The sequence below is a fragment of the Grampus griseus genome (genome assembly GCF_964374135.1).
Source record: "Grampus griseus genome assembly, chromosome: 5".
In the NCBI taxonomy this organism is placed as follows: Eukaryota; Metazoa; Chordata; class Mammalia; order Artiodactyla; family Delphinidae; genus Grampus; species Grampus griseus.
In genome coordinates, this window is record NC_138998.1 from 111,921,483 (window position 1) to 111,937,867 (window position 16,385).

A 16,385-nucleotide genomic window follows, 5' to 3' on the forward strand; every position below is an offset into this window, starting at 1 on the left:
GAGTTCATGACAAAGACTGACAAAGATGAATAGGAGAGTTTCTGTAATTGTAAAGTTTACAGTGGGAATTCAAACTATTGTCATATTATTCCTGTATAGTATATGGCTTTATTGTGGACTTTGGAAAGGTCTGACAGTCCTCTGTACAAGTATTTCAGAGCTCTGATTTATTGTTTATACTGCTTATAAACAGACTTGGTACGTCAAAGTATAATAAAGTCACTGGAATGCAGCTAGCCTGACAGATTATTACTCAGTACGTTCCAGTGGTGAGTTTATCATTTGGATTTTCACCTCTGCCTAAGTAAGCAGAAGCATTTGTGGGAGACTGAGATACTTCATCTTCTTAACATGGATATATTTTTTATTAGATATAACCTTCCTGGCAAGTTTCAGTTTTATGTTTTATTTTATTATTTTATTTTTTTTAATGATTCACACACATGACATTTTCCCGATCTCTTGTTATTAAAATTATTTTGTTACTATATTTTTAAAGATAAGAAGTCAAACAAATCTGATTTCTGCCTTAGCTAACTTATAAGTATTTTAAAAGAAGAAATAGTCCCTGGTAGAATTCATTCCGATTCATGCGTAGAAGATGATGCAATGAGTTTGTATTTTATAAATCTTAAAAGAGACATGTTTAAAGATCTTGATTTTTTTCTTGACCTTTCATTCTGAACACTTACGTACATCTTAGCAGGTGATCAACATGATAGTTTGAAAGCTTAATCGTTGGTAAATGATTGAGGCACCAAAATAAATGTTTACTTTTTTTCCCATCTGAAATGTCTAGATTATCGTGCAAATGACACAATTCCTCCAACTATCCCGTACAATCAATCATATGACCAGAATACAGGAGGATCCTACAATAGTTCAGACCGGGGCAGTAGTACATCTGGTAAGTAAGGGAAACCAAGGAGAAAGCCAATCTCTCCTTTAAACGGATGGTACATTTCAAGATTACAACTTGAATGCTAATGATCTGATATGTGTATATGACATGTCTAATCACTTTATATGATTTGAATCTTCCAGGGATGGGTCTTGTCTCTGCAATTGGAGGGACTGTTCACTCACTAAACCATTTTTTTTTAACATCCTTATTGGAGTATAATTGCTTCACAATGGTGTGTTAGTTTCTGCTATATAACAAAGTGAGTCAGCTATATACATATACATATATCCCCATATCTCCTCCCTCTTGCGTCTTCCTTCCACCCTCCCTATCCCCCCTCTAGGTGGTCACAAAACACCGAGCTGATCTCCCTGTGCTACCATTTTTTATGTTCTATTTGGTAACAAAGATTGAAGCTCCTATTTTCCTCCTTGTTAAAAACCTTTATTAAAACCAGAAGCATGACTTAATCTTTAAAGGCAGTTGAAACTTTTTTCCATCTCAGCAAAAATATAACTTAAAAATGTTGCACATACAGTTAAATCTGCTAAATATGTTACCATTTGAAGGAAAGCTATTAAAGCATATAAAATTTGACTACACTTGAGCAGAATCAAAAACCTAAGTGATAATATCATGAGATTTAGGTACAGTTGGAATCTGCCTCAGTTTATAATCTCTCTACTATCCCTCACTCAGTTCTTGCTCTAAAACCTCGTAAAGCAACTTCCCAACTTCAGTCTTTAAGTGCCTCAGAAGCCACATTGAAGCCTCTTCCCTGTGGTCTTCATGCTGTTGCAGCTGTTTGCCAGCTGTTTTCCTGATAGGGGTTGCAGATGTGAGCTTGCTGGTACTTAAGTCCTGTTTTTCTAATTAAAGACGGTTCATTATTAGAACTAACATGTGGCACCACAACAAGTCATACCACAATGAGAACAAAACCAATTGATCTTGACTCTAGTTTGTTTCTCCAGGAGAGGATAGAAATATTACTTCCTAGCAACTGGATTAAAGTTGCTGGTAGGTGCTTTTAGCCAAACGTCTCTAACTCTCTTTTGTAATGGAGATGGTATTTGCATTTTACCGTCTTCCCTTGACTAAGGCATGCTGATTTGGCATTTTCTAGGCTGTGTTTTGTCACTGATTGAAATTGTTTCTATTTGAATTAAGGATCTTAGAAATAGCTCCTATACCTTTCTAGATCTACCCTTGTTCTACTATATATGGTTTGATTTTTTTTTTTTAACAATCAAATCTTATCAAACAACTTTTTTTTTCTTTTTCGAAGTAAGTAAACCCTAAAATTAAGGGAAAAATTTCAAGGATGTACTCTTGGGAAAAGTATATGAAATATTTTCATATTTGATATCTCATGGTGTTTTTTTCTTTGAATTCTTTGCCACTTAAAGAGAAAAACATGTCTTAATGGAAAAAAAATGATTCTAGGTTGTTAATATTCAATTGACTTTCTTCATCCCTCAGCTTAGATACATATGTGGTAAAAAGATACAAAGATGTGAAATCTGATGGTAATTAGGGGAGAGAATGAAGCAATTATATTAAGTGTAGAAGAGATTTGTGATGTTAGGCCTTTCAGGACAGACGGAGTTGTTACAGTAGATGTATGCCAGGAAGTCAAGAGGAAGGCTCTGGGGATAGTCAACTCCACAATACATGCATAGCCATTCCAATACAGGACAACTGAGTGGAGGAAGAGAGAATGGAGACACATAAGCAGAAGCCTGACTGTCATAATTTATGAATAACAGCATGTCCCTCAGCCCACACTTGGTGCAGTAACATACCAGTGCAAGAACATCTGGCTTAACAAACACTGCCATTAGAAAATTTCCAGGTGACTTAAAAAAAAATAAGGCTCACTGAATATACTCAGACTTGGTTTCATGTACCATGTAACTTGGAGCTGTTTCGGAAAGGTTTAAAAAAAAAAGATCAAGACAATTCACTGAATTTAAGGGATCATATGAGAAAAATAATTATAGACTCATTGTCTATAATTTACATAAGAATCTAAAATGTATCATATTGGAGGAGGAGGATAAAGACCATTTTATCCCCAAATATCTTTTGACCTAAAATTATTTTAGAATGAATATACCAAAATGTGCAGCTACCTATGTTTAAAGAATATGCCAAATCTAATATCAGAACACTGGGGAACTTGGATAATTGAGCTATTCTGAATGTCTCTGAATGTTCAAGCAACATTATTTCACTCTAAGCCATAATTTTATAGAAACAGTGGCTAAAAACATTTCTGTTCCTTTTTTTTTTTTTTGCGGTACATGGGCCTCTCCCTGTTGTGGCCTCTCCTGTTGTGGAGCACAGGCTCCGGACGCGCAGGCTCAGCAGCCATGGCTCACGGGCCCAGCCGCTCCGCGGCATGTGGGATCTTCCTGGACCGGGTCACGAACCCGCGTCTCCTGCCTCGGCAGGCGGACTCTCAACCACTGCGCCACCAGGGAAGCCCCATTTCTGTTCCTTTTTAAAAATCATTTTTCTGCTTCTTTTGTTGTTAGATATATTAGTTCTTCCAGCAATTACTTTCACCTGCACCTGCCTTTCTGACAAAAACGAATAAATTCATTATGCCTAAAACACTTCAATGGACAAGTACAAATTATATATACTCAGTGATTTAATGCAACAGTGGAAATGTAATAGATCGTATCTGTATCATATTGTATTTTAGGTTCCAGCAATTAAATAATAGAAAGGCAATTCAGAAAATATGTCTTCAGCTCATTTGTTTTAGATGATAATCCATAATGCAATTAATTGCTGTAAGAAGATCACTATTAATGATATGACTTGTGAAATTCATTTATGATTTTATTGCTTTTTCCCTGTTTATTTTGCAGTTAAACTTGGCAATATTCTGCGTCTTCTGTCGTACAAAGTGCTGTTTAAAATTAATGAAGAAGAGTGTGTTTATCTCTCTCTATATATGAATCATAAGGTCATATTTACAGAAAATAATTAACCTGTGGATAATAGAAAAGATTTAAAGTCCAGAAGTAAAAGACTTGCATTTTATTTCTTTTCAAGGGAGTCAAGGGCACAAGAAAGGGGCACGGACACCCAAGGTACCAAAACAAGGTGGCATGAACTGGGCAGACCTGCTTCCTCCTCCCCCGGTGCATCCACCTCAGAGCGCTAGTGAAGAGTACAGTATTTCTGTAGATGAAAGGTAAGAGGGATTTAGAACAGAGGTAAGTGGAATAATATGATTCCTTAAACCCATGTTAAGTAATTGTTAAACTCGATCACCAAGGGAGACTGACTCCTAGGGTCCATGAACATCTGTCTCTGAATAAAACATTTGTCTCTGAGCTACTGATAGCTCAGCACAGCTTAAAAACCTTCCTCAGTGTTGCCAGAAAAAGGAATTTGCATCTTGGAAGCTTCTTTTGGAACTAAGAATCATGAGTTGAATACACACACACACACACACACACACACACACACACACACACACACACACATCTATACACACACATAGTTTACATATTTATATTTAAAAATATTTTACATTGTATACACATAGTTTACACATATGATCATGAATATATATGAATTTATATGAGATCACATATATATCACTCTCTGTATATGATTTTGTATTTTTCAAATATCAGAACTTCTGTTGCACATATCTAAATTTTCATAAAATAATTGTATGGATTTATACCACAGCCACAGTATCCTGAAAACTGTTTCTTCTTAGATATTATCACATTCTACTGAAAACTGTAGAAATTTAAGCTTATTGAATTGTCTCTCTCAAGGATTTTACAAGTATAAATAATCCACACGATTATCCATAATTAGGAAGTGAGCGTGCTTCTTCCTCACTCCAAATTCTTTAGAACTGGACATGGTCCCGCCCAGCAAAACAAAACAGCAGCTTCACTAGTGTGATCGGTGGAGAATTAACACAAAAAATACAAATCGACCTGAAAATAGTCTTTTTAATGACTATTATAGAAATGAAGACATTGTTCTTTCATCCTCCACAAAAAAACAAAAACAAAACAGAACACAGTTTTACAGTTCCAACTATGCCAGGAAACAAAGTCTCTGTACTTTAATTTTCCAGTCACTGAATTAGCGAGTACTGTGCCATGCACCTAGGAGAAACGCAGGGTTAGGTTCCTGCAAGCCTCTGGTCACAACATTTTTGTCAGTCCATCCATACATAACCTTGTTTTATGTGTGTTTTTGTTTAAAGACACCCTATTTAATATGTATTGTTGATTAACTAACATTGAATTCACAGCCAACGTCACTGTAAGTCATTCCTGAACAAGGCTTATCTAATACACATATTTTCTCCATTAAGGCACATCACAGCCTTCTTGCCCTTGGGAACCCTAGACATCCCTAAAGCACTACACTTGGGGGTCATTTTAAACAGGGAACTCATCAACATAACACACAAAAAAAGAAAAAAAAAGAGAGTGAACAACATGGCACTATAGGCCATGAAAAGGAGCTGAAACAAGAAGGTGGAGTGTTGTCTTGTTTGACCTCATCCAGGAATGTATGCGTCAGGTGACTCAAATTTTTTGCCTCTCTGCACATGTCCATGAATGACCACAAAAGTGCTATGGGTATTGACTTTGGGTTACAAACATTTTTTAGCAAGTAGACGAATCTGCAAATATGGAATGTGCAAATAACCAGGATTGGCTGTATTTTAAAACATTCATTTCCTGGGCTATATTAAAAACATTCATTACTATTTTAGTCCACCAAAAATAGGAATAAAATGAAATAAGTCGATATAGTTTAACAAAAAATAAAAAACAAGGAATGCAGCTGTGCCCGAAAAAGAAAGGCTGATTCTGAGGAGAATGAAGCTTTCCTGTTTTTGTTTTGTTTTGTGGTACGCGGGTCTCTTACTCTTGTGGCCTCTCCCGTTGTGGAGCACAGGCTCCGGACACGCAGGCTCAGTGGCCATGGCTCACGGGCCCAGCCGCTCTGCGGCATGTGGGATCTTCCCGGACCTGGGCACGAACCCGTGTCCCCTGCATCAGCAGGCGGACTCTCAACCACTGTGCCACCAGGGAAGCCCGCTGCTTTTGTTTTTGAGCTTAACGAATGAGAAGTTTCTCAATCAAGAGGAGGGGTTTTTTGGACATTGAGACCACAGAGGGATGTGGACTAACATGAGAACTAATATGAAACACATGGTAGAGAGTGAGAGGAAGCTGGGAAGGCAAGTGTAAGCCAGATTATACAGGTACTTGAATGCCTTGTTTAGGTCGTCGTATTTTATCCTCTAGGCAATTAAAGAGCCATTTATTACTTTAAAGCAGGTGAATAACCAGAGAGTGATGCATATTATGATAAAGTAATTTTGGAAACAATGTGAGGATGGAGAAAAAGGAATCGATTTTAGAGATTTTTTTTTAGAAGTAGAATAGAAATGAACTGGGGAACAGTTTGAGGTAGAAGAGAGAGAGAAATGTCAGGATGAATACAAGATACCTAGGAAACACAGGAAAAAGTGTCCAAGAGGAATATGGTAGGATTAGTTCAGTTAAAGAAGATACAAAGAAATCATGTTATATGAGCATCAACTTTCCTAAGTTCTGGTAAACAAGTCAGGTGGTGGAGAATGAACAAGAGAGAGGGGTAACATGAACACAATTTATATAATGCATTAAGTTACCCATTCTAATTAATAACCATATGCCCTGAGGTAAAAGAGAAAGTCATGAATGTTCCCCAGATCCATTTAGAGCTTCCACACAGCTCTAGCAGAGGAGTAGAAGGGACATTTTATTGTTTATTGATTATTTATTGTGTTTTTCATTCAGCATCCTAAATGCAAGCCATGTACTTTACAAAGTACTATGTACTTTATTTTGTGCTCAACTGAAGAAATAGTGATCTATTATAATTTTAGAGGAAAAGTAGGTTGTATTGGACTAATAACTTGATCTCCAATGTACCTCCCTCTGAAGGGATTTTCAAGAGTAATTTTTCACAGAGGTTAGCATATCATCTTTGGATTATTTGCAAGACCGTCCTTGAGTCATCCTTTAGAGATCATGTTGAGTTGGAGGGATAGAATATATCAAACACTTTTGGGGTTTACTAAATTAAACTATGTTAAATAGATTTCTTTATTGCATGACTTCTCAGAGCCTGTAATGAGCCAATTAAATTGTAATCCCTCAGAGAAAAAAATGTTATATATAACAATTCACACACATTTATGACAGTGAACTATTTTTTTAAACAATACCTTCTTAACGTGGCCAGAAGATTCAGATTTCAAAAGCAATCCAAAGTTGATATTTCACTAACTATACAAATAGTTTATTTGAATAACCTGAAGTCAATCTAAGTGTCCTTATAATTTGTTTTAGCTATGACCAAGAAATGCCATGTCCTGTGCCACCAGCCAGGATGTATTTGCAACAAGGTGAACTAGAAGAGGAGGAAGATGAACGAGGCCCCACTCCTCCTGTGCGGGGAGCTGCTTCTTCTCCAGCTGCCGTGTCTTACAGCCATCAGTCCACTGCCACTCTGACCCCCTCTCCACAGGAAGAACTCCAGCCCATGTTACAGGATTGTCCAGAGGAGATCGGCCACATGCAGCACCAACCCGACAGGAGGTACGTTGCTACCAGTCTTTACTGACAAATCAGATAATTTCCACTCCTAAGTGGCATTTACAGAATGCTATTACATGAAGTAATTTTCAGGTCACATGGGGCTTTTTTCCAGTATCATCACACAGTATGCCTTGGTAATTAGATATCAAGTAATATTGTTGATCAGAACATTAGATTAATTGATCCCAGTGAACTTGCAACCATAAAATAATGTGCCTTAATTCTCACCCACTTATGATAATTGCATTCATAAACAAGTGGAGATCATGTAGTAAATATATGGGTTGCTAATCTTGTAACATTTTATTGATGATTTTGTATTTTAGTTTTCTTTATGCATGGGCATATCACTTCTTTAGTCTGTGAAGAATAGATTTTTCTCCTTTTACTTTTTGTTTTTAATAACTTTTTTTTTTTTTTTGGCTGCGTGGGGTCTTCCTTGCAGCGTGCAGGCTTCCCTCTAGTTGTGATGTGCGGGTTTTCTCTTCTCTAGTTGTGGCGCGTGAGCTCCAGGGCACGTGGGCTCTGTAGTTTGTGGCAAGCAGGCTCTCTAGTTGAGACGCACGAGCTCAGTAGTTGTGGCGCACAGGCTTAGTTGCCCCGAGGCATGTGGGATCTTAGTTCCACGACTAGGGATCCGAGCCCTCATCCCCTGCATTGGAAGGCGGATTCTTTACCACTGGACCACCAGGGAAGTCCCTCTCCTGTCTTTTAAAATTAAGTCTGCAGAATGATTTGTTCTTTCATAGCTGTAATGTTACAGAAGCATGAACTTGGTATATTCATTTTGTGTTGACTCAGGTACATTTATTTTGATTGAATGTTAGGTTGCAATCCTTTTGTCCAAGCTACTTAGTAGTGTGTGTTTGTGTGTGCATGTGTGTTTCCTAGACTTTCTTTAACCTATATGTTCAGCATTGCTAACGAGTACATTTTTGTTTTGCACAAATCCTTCACTTGGCATTTCTACCACATAAAAGCTATTGCTGCATCATGTCAGCACTTCTCTCACTATTGATGATCTTGTTTGTACTATTTTATTGCCCTTGACACATTACATATATATTACTTTCTGTATTCCTAATATCATTTGAAACTGAGTATATTATTTGCCCCAGAAGATCTCCTTCAATATTCTTGAATGAATAACAAATTCTGGTTTATGCTGCTTGAATTCTGTAGGTTAAAATAGAATTTGCAGTGTTTATTAACTATTCTACGAGTAACAGGTTATAGCCATATTTAACTCATATACTCTCTAAAATGAAGGAAGCAGTTAAATTTTCTTCTGTGTGGCAAGGGGGAAGTTGGATTGCCAGACATTTAACTTTAGTATTATTAACTCATGGAACTTCAGGAAGATTGAGAATAAATAAGGCATCTCTTTTCCCTATTAAGGTCACAAGCATCTCTGCCACTCTTATTCGGAGAAAATGAGACGCTAATAGAGGCTGTTAGCTCTGAAATACCTCAACATTCTTTTCTCATTCTTTCAAATTACCTATTTCCTCACCATCCTCCTCTGTGTTACAAGTGGTACACCCAGTCTTCCTGGCCAGCTCTTCTTTTGTGTTCCTTATGTCATCCTCTTCACCTTTCTTGATCACGATCAAAAAGCAGCTTATCTATCTTGACTTTTCAGCCTCTTTCTCTTCATTCAATCCTTTCTCTTCATTGTTAACCCTACTGCTTTTTTGGGGGGAGTATAATTGCTTTACAGTGTTGTGTTAGTTTCTGCTGTACAATGCAGTGAATCAGCTATATGTATACATATATCCCCTCCCTCTTGGACCTCCCTCCCAGCGCCCCCCATCTCACCCATCTAGGTCATCACAGAGCACCGAGCTGAGCTTCCTGTGCTGTATAGCACGTTCCCACTAGCTATTTTACACATGGTAGTGTATATACCTTACTACTTTTTAAACTTTCCTTAGCCTCCCCTTCCAGTCACCCTGCTCTTTTTCTCTCCTACTCTGTAGGATTCTTTTTTATTATTATTATTTTTTTTTGCGATACGTGGGCCTCTCACTGTTGTGGCCTCTCCCGTTGCGGAGCACAGGCTCCAGACGCGCAGGCTCAGCGGCCATGGCTCACGGGCCCAGCCGCTCCGCAGCATGCAGGATCCTCCCGGACCGGGGCACGAACCCGTGTCCCCTGCATCTGCCTCAACCACTGCGCCACCAGGGAAGCCCTGTAGGATTCTTTAATCACTTCTACCTTCCTAATTCTTTTTCACACCTCAGCCCCCTGTATGCTGGCTTATCCCATTTTGCTTCCATCAGGCTTCGGAAGGTAACCTCTTAATCGTCAGTCTAGAGGCTTCTCTGTCTTTATTACACTTACGCTTTCTGCAGTGATAACAATTTTCTGATTTCTTGTGAGAATTAAATGAAATCGTGTATATAAAGTATCTAAAGCAGGATAAGTATTCAACAAATATTAGTTCCCTACTGTCCTCACCCTTATGCTGTCATCCTTACACTTGGTTCAAGTATTACTTATATTCTGATGGCTTTCGCATTGATTTCGCCAGCCCAGCCCTTTTTCTTGAGCACTACCGTGATATTTTCAGTTGAACATCTCAGACTACACATGTCTGAAATCAAATTCTTTTTCTTTGCACTTGACCTTTCAAACTTGTTCCTTTTCCTCCTTTATTGGCTATCTTGTTTAGAATCATTAATCCTTATTTATTTGACCAACATATTAAAAATAAAAGAGCCAAGGGAATAGGCAAAAAAATCACAAAAAATTGTGATTTTGAAATCAGTGTAATTATCTTATAGTTTGATTTCTTCTGTTATCTTCCTACCATTCCCCAAAGTAAGTTATTCACCAAGCCCCTTCTTTTCTAACTCCAAAATATCTCTTGATTTTGTTCCTATGTTTCCACTCCTAGAATCCCAGGGCAGGCCCTCAGTCCCTGTCTCTTGAAATATTGCTACATCCTTGACCTGACCACCACTTTTCTTCTCTCTCCCCTTTTGTGTCCACTCTCCACATTATCTTACTTTACCCCCCAGTCTGGTAATGTTACTCCCCATTCAGAGTCAGCTCTTACGTTTAGCCCAGTATTCAAAGCCTTTTACAATCCTTTTTCCTTTACTTACCTCTTCCCTCCCAACCCCTCCACACACCCTCTTTTCTAATTAGTCTGTTTGAAATTCCCTGTTGTCTTAAACTCACCAACAGCCTGTCAGCAATGCCACTCTCCGGCCCACAGAGGGCTAGCAGGAGGGGCAGGCCGCTCTTGCCTTTCATGACTGTCCCCAAAATCCTTAGCGCCCTCACTAAGCACATGCGTCTTGGTACATATTGTTTCTTTGATTGCCTGGTGAACACTTCTCATCTTTCCAAGTCCTGTTCAAATGCACCGCCTGTGCAACTTTCTTCTTGTTGCCTGGCAAAAATTAACTAATCTTTCTCTTTACTCTTGACAGTGGTCTGTTCACAGCTCTGCTACCACACTAATCAGGTTTTCACGTTGCATTAGCATTGGCTGTTTGCATCTGTTTCCTTATTTAAATTAAAAGCTCTTTGAGAGCAGAGCTCAAGTCCTACTCACGTCATTGAGTTCCACAAAGCCTTCTTCAGTAAGTATCTGATGGATGGAATCTGATACTAGAGGAGTTGACTGACTTCCTGCTGTTTTGGCGGGGGTGAACTCAAAGTGAACAGGTGTAATTGGGAAATGCATTGGGTATCTGCCCTCAAAATCCTCTTTGACTACATTCAGCCTTTTTTTAAAAGGTATGACTTTCAGTCTATGAAGGTACAATATTAATAACACTGGGCACTAATATGAAGTAGATGAAAGCCCATTAAACAAAAAACTATTACTGCTCTTTTATGCTGAAGGTATATTCTACATGTTTACCATAGAAATTTTTGAAAATACATAGAAACAAAATGAAAATACAAAAGTACCAATGATCTATGTTGTCAGAAATTGTCACCATTAAGAACTCAGGGGCTTCCCTGGTGACACAGTGGTTGAGAGTCTGCCTGCCGATGCAGGGGACTCGGGTTCGTGCCCCGGTCCGGGAAGATCCCACATGCCGCCGAGCTGCTAGGCCCGTGAGCCACGGCCGCTGAGCCTGTGCGTCCGGAGCCTGTGCTCCACAATGGGAAAGGCCACAACAGCGAGAGGCCCGCGTACTGCAAAACAAACAAACAAAAAAAGAACTCAGTAAAGATCTTTTCTGTTCTTTGTCTCTACATGTACTCACACTGCTTTGAATTTGTGATATGCCAATATAATTTTATAAGGTATTTTTTTCACTGAACAGTGAATTTTTCCATGCCAATTACAGTTTAGATACTCACGTTAAACAAATGTATACTGCAATTTATTTAAACAATTCCTTAATATTGGGCATTTAAGTCATGTCCACCTTTTTGATACTATATCTAATGCTGTAATTCCCATCTCTAAGTCTTTGAGTCAAGCCTCTTCTCAAACCTTTAACCTATTTGGATGCCTACCCCATCAGTAGATGACTTCTGTTTCTCATCATCCTGCCACTCCCCTCATGATGCGCTCATTAAAGATAGGCAGGTATTTCTCTACAGATTTCATTCTAGAGAATCAGACCCTTATATCCAAGTACCTGTTCCTGCAGATTTTTACTGCTTGAATATCACTCAGAGCAATACATGTATCTCCAGCCATAAAGGCACTTCCCTACTTCCTGCAGCCATTTTCTCTTGCCTGTATTACTATAATGGTCCATAAGTGGTCTTTGTTGCCTTTAGCCTTGCCCTTTCTTCAATCTAATCTTCTTGCTGCAGACTGTGCAGAGGCATTTTCCTAAAATGCGACACTGATCAAGTCTCTCCATTGCTTAAAATCTCTCAATGACTTCTCATTTCCCTTAGAATAAAGGCAAGATTCCTTAATGTAGCAATCAAGGCCCTTTGTGACCTGACCGCTGCATGCCTTCCTTTGCCTACCCATTGCCACTCCCCCCCTCCCTGTTCCTGTTGCCTTTACTCTAAGTTTCTTCCAGTTCCTGGAATGACCAGTGCTCTTGATCTTGGGTGGCCTCAGCCTGCAGCAGCTTGAAGAAGGATTTCGGTTCCCCGGCCAGAGACCGAAGTCAGGCCGCAGCAGAGAGAACGCTGAATCCTAGCCAGTAGACCACCAGGGACCAGTGGCCAGTGGCAAGGCCAGGGACAAATAAATTTCCACAAAGAGACAGAAAGTAGTGAAACAAGTAAAGTGTTTATTAGAGGGAACAAGAGTACGTGTGAATAGGCACACACAGGCGGGCTCAGAGAGAGAGTTGCACCCTCGTGGTAGTTTGAATCTCTTACCTGGGGCATTTCTTCCGGGTTTCCTTTGGCCAATCATCTTGCTTTGCCTGGCTCTGAGTCAGTATTTGGTTTATTTCAGGGTCCTCCCATGTGTGCGTGCACATCTCTTAGCCAAGATGGATTCCAGCGAAGAGGCCTGTGGGTAGGTTGACATTGCTTACTATGGGGTGGCGCCCCCCTGCATTTTTGTCCTTCAAGGAGCCTTTCTGTGTGTGTGTAGTTGGGAAGGTCTCCTTGACTTGGAGAATGAGGAATATGTGGTCTCTTTATCTCTCATCTGGGCAGGGCTCAGCTTCTCCTCCCTCCTGCTATTGTCTTCATCTTGGTATATCTGTCCACAGGGGACAAACTCCAGGCGCTCAGCCTGGGGCCCATCTATCTCCTGCCTCACTCTCAACCACTTTGAGGTCTTACCACTTGCCTTCTCATCTTCCTGGGACACCATTATCCCGTCTCTTTTTTTGGAGCTAACACTTACATATCCTTTAGATCCACGATTAAATGGCAGATGCTCTCATTAGAATCTTTCCCTGACGTCCCAGCTCTGAGATTGAAGCCAATTCTATGTGTTCCCACCGTGCCCTAGATATCTTCTGTCGTGGAGCTTTGTGAATACTGCATTACCATTGCGTATTTAATTAATTGTCTCCTCCGCTAGACTCTAAGTCCCTTCAGGCAAGGAACATATCTATTTTATTTAGCTGAATTTCTAGCATAGTCCCTAAGTTCCTGTTTCTATTGCTGCCTACAAATTACACTAAAACATAATCACCTAAAACCGTTTTGTTTTACTCACAACTCCATGAGTCAGGAATTCTGAAAGGATTCACCTGGGCAATTCATCGCCAACCCACATGGCTTCCTCTGGTCTTTGGGGCTGTGAGATCAACTTTGAAGTGAGTTTCTTCACTTACATGCCTGACGTTTCAGTGCTCCGTGACCTCTCTCTGGCTCCTTATGGAGTCTTATCCTCCAGGGGCTCTCCACCACAGCCCAGGCTTCTCGTGACATGGCGATCTCAGCGGAGAGGCACTTCTTACATGGCAGGGAAAGGAAGTTGCCAGGCCAGTTAAGAGCTACACTCAGAACTGGCACAGTCTCACTTCTGCCACGTTCTGTGGTCAGAGCAGTCACAGGGTCCACCCAGACTCAGGAACTTAGAACTAAACTCCTTCTCTCGATGGAGGGATAGCAGGTTCTCATCCCAGAAGAGCATTGTGGATGGAAGATATTGTTATGGGCATCTTTGCAAAATACTGCCACGGACTGATACATAGTTAGCTTTACTAAGTATGAGTGCCTTAAAATCGAATCCTTCCATGTCTTAAAGTATAATCGGTAAACCATTCCCTAAGCCGTGTCCTTGTGATCCCTTTGGTCTCAGAACCTAAAAGTTCCTTCACCATAGTTAGTACACAGTAAAGAATGAATACATTTTTTACTTTTTTTGCAGTTTTTTTTTGGTTTTTTTGTGGTATTCGGGCCTCTCACTGTTGTGGTCTCTCCCGTTACGGAGCACAGGCTCCGGACGCGCAGGCTCAGCGGCCATGGCTCACGGGCCCAGCCGCTCCACAGCATGTGAGATCTTCCCAGACGGGGGCACGAACCCGTGTCCCCTGCATCGGCAGGCGGACTCTCAACCACTGCGCCACCAGGGAAGCCCCGTTTTTTACTTTTATGTTTACTGATTAGGGGCATTATAAATAGTGTAATGAATAAGAAATTACTGAGCTAAAACCATTATAACTTTGCAATATTTAACTAGATAAGTATTTCATACTTGCATAATTATGGATATTACAGTTTGGGCATTCTCATTAGCTTCTGAGATATTCCATTTTTTGTCCAAAACTAGATAAGCTAGATGACCAGCATAATAGGAATCTTCTCTCTTTTCAGACAATAACTATGAAAATAATAAAATTAAATGTATTTACATATACTGTTTTCAAAAGTGTCTGGTGCTATTGAGTTTACTGTAGTTGATATTTAGTGAAAAAAAATCTCTTGAAAAGTAAAAGTAAATTTTATGTATGGAACAGGAAATTTATAGATATTTTATTACTGTAGATGAACTGAGTATGATATAATTGGAAGGAAAAGAAAGAAGGCCAAGAAAAATTAAATATTTTGTCTGTTTACAAACCAGTTAATGATTAATTATACAAAGTATTGAAACTATACCAGTTTTTAAAAAAAATCTCAAAGGTATGTATTTTCCCCCTTCCATCTTTTGCCTGGTAAATGCTATGTGGTAAACTATATAAATACCTGCTTTCATAAATCAATGGACTTTTTCCCTTCTTCTCTTGAACATGCTTATGAAGGCATCATTTTTGCAGGAGCCTAGAGTGTTGTGATTAGCAGCCATGTAGCTGTACATTATTTCAGAAGACATTGAAACCCCTCAGGGGGAAAAACTGAGAGGGTTGAGGTTCATTTGTGGCAAGTCCCACTTGAGTGCAGCATCTTGAAATAGCTTTCTGTTTTCAAATAGAGTATATTACATATTTCAAACCGTACAGGTTTATCACACGTTCCCTGGGCTTGCCTTGTTTACAGATGGCTTGAATAAATTTTTCTGTCTTTCCTCAGCATTTGTACAGGGTGGTAGTAGTTAAAAGCCAGCCCTCATTTAACATGAAGATGTTTCTGCTTCACAGAATGTGAATTATCCAAATACAACAATGCTAGCATCCTTTCATTGTGAAGTTGGCTGTCTTACATCCCTTCACTGATGGTCAAAATAGTCCCTTTTGTGCTAAAAAGTCTTACATGTATTTAAAAAAGAAGTTTCTTGTATTTTGGGTGTGCCTGCTGACAAAGACTGTAAATTGACTTTTAAGTATGGTATTTTATAACAATCCAAATTAAATAAAGGTTTTCATCCTGTGTGTGTAACACACTCCATATTGAAACAATTATCCATTTTAATCTCTTAAATAACTTCAGCTTTGGCATATTCTTCATGTTTCTTCTAGTGCCACACACAGATGCATTAGAAACGACCCAGAAATGAAAAATAACACATTACACTGAAGAACTGTGTATGTGTATATATATCACATATGTATATATATATGTGTATGTGTGTATATATGTGTGTAATAGCACCATTCTTAGAGGAAAGGCCATGGCCTTGGAAATGGAATGTGGGATTAAATTCTAAATTTGATACATACTAGTTGTGGGAACTTTGGGAAGGTCCTTAATTTCAATGTCCTCTGAATTTCAATCTCCTTATCTGTTAAAATAATAATAAAATAAGTACCCTGGAAAGTTGTTGAGAAAATTAAATGAGTTAACGTTGTAAAATACTTAGCTGCAAAGTAGGTGCTCAATAAATTAGTTAACTGTAGTATTTTAGTAATCATTCATTTTTAATGCTTTCCATTTGTGTTAATAAAACATGTTTATTGAAGTGCCTCAATTCATTGGGATAAAAAGCACAACACTTTTTTCTTCGAACAACTGCCATGCCACCCTAACCACTGTGCTATATTGAACTTCCGTTT

The 16,385-nt window shown here is 39.1% G+C and overlaps 1 protein-coding gene across 1 annotated transcript in view; it reads left to right on the plus strand.

The window, feature by feature from the left end:
* ROBO1 (roundabout guidance receptor 1) overlaps positions 1 to 16,385 on the plus strand; it is a gene marked incomplete at its 5' end in the record, with an annotated part of 773,404 nt that overhangs the window by 735,684 nt on the left and 21,335 nt on the right. Inside the window, 3 exon segments of the mRNA XM_082655117.1 lie at positions 800 to 911; positions 3,978 to 4,115; positions 7,306 to 7,554. Of these exon segments, the coding sequence (XP_082511243.1) occupies positions 800 to 911; positions 3,978 to 4,115; positions 7,306 to 7,554 (499 nt within the window).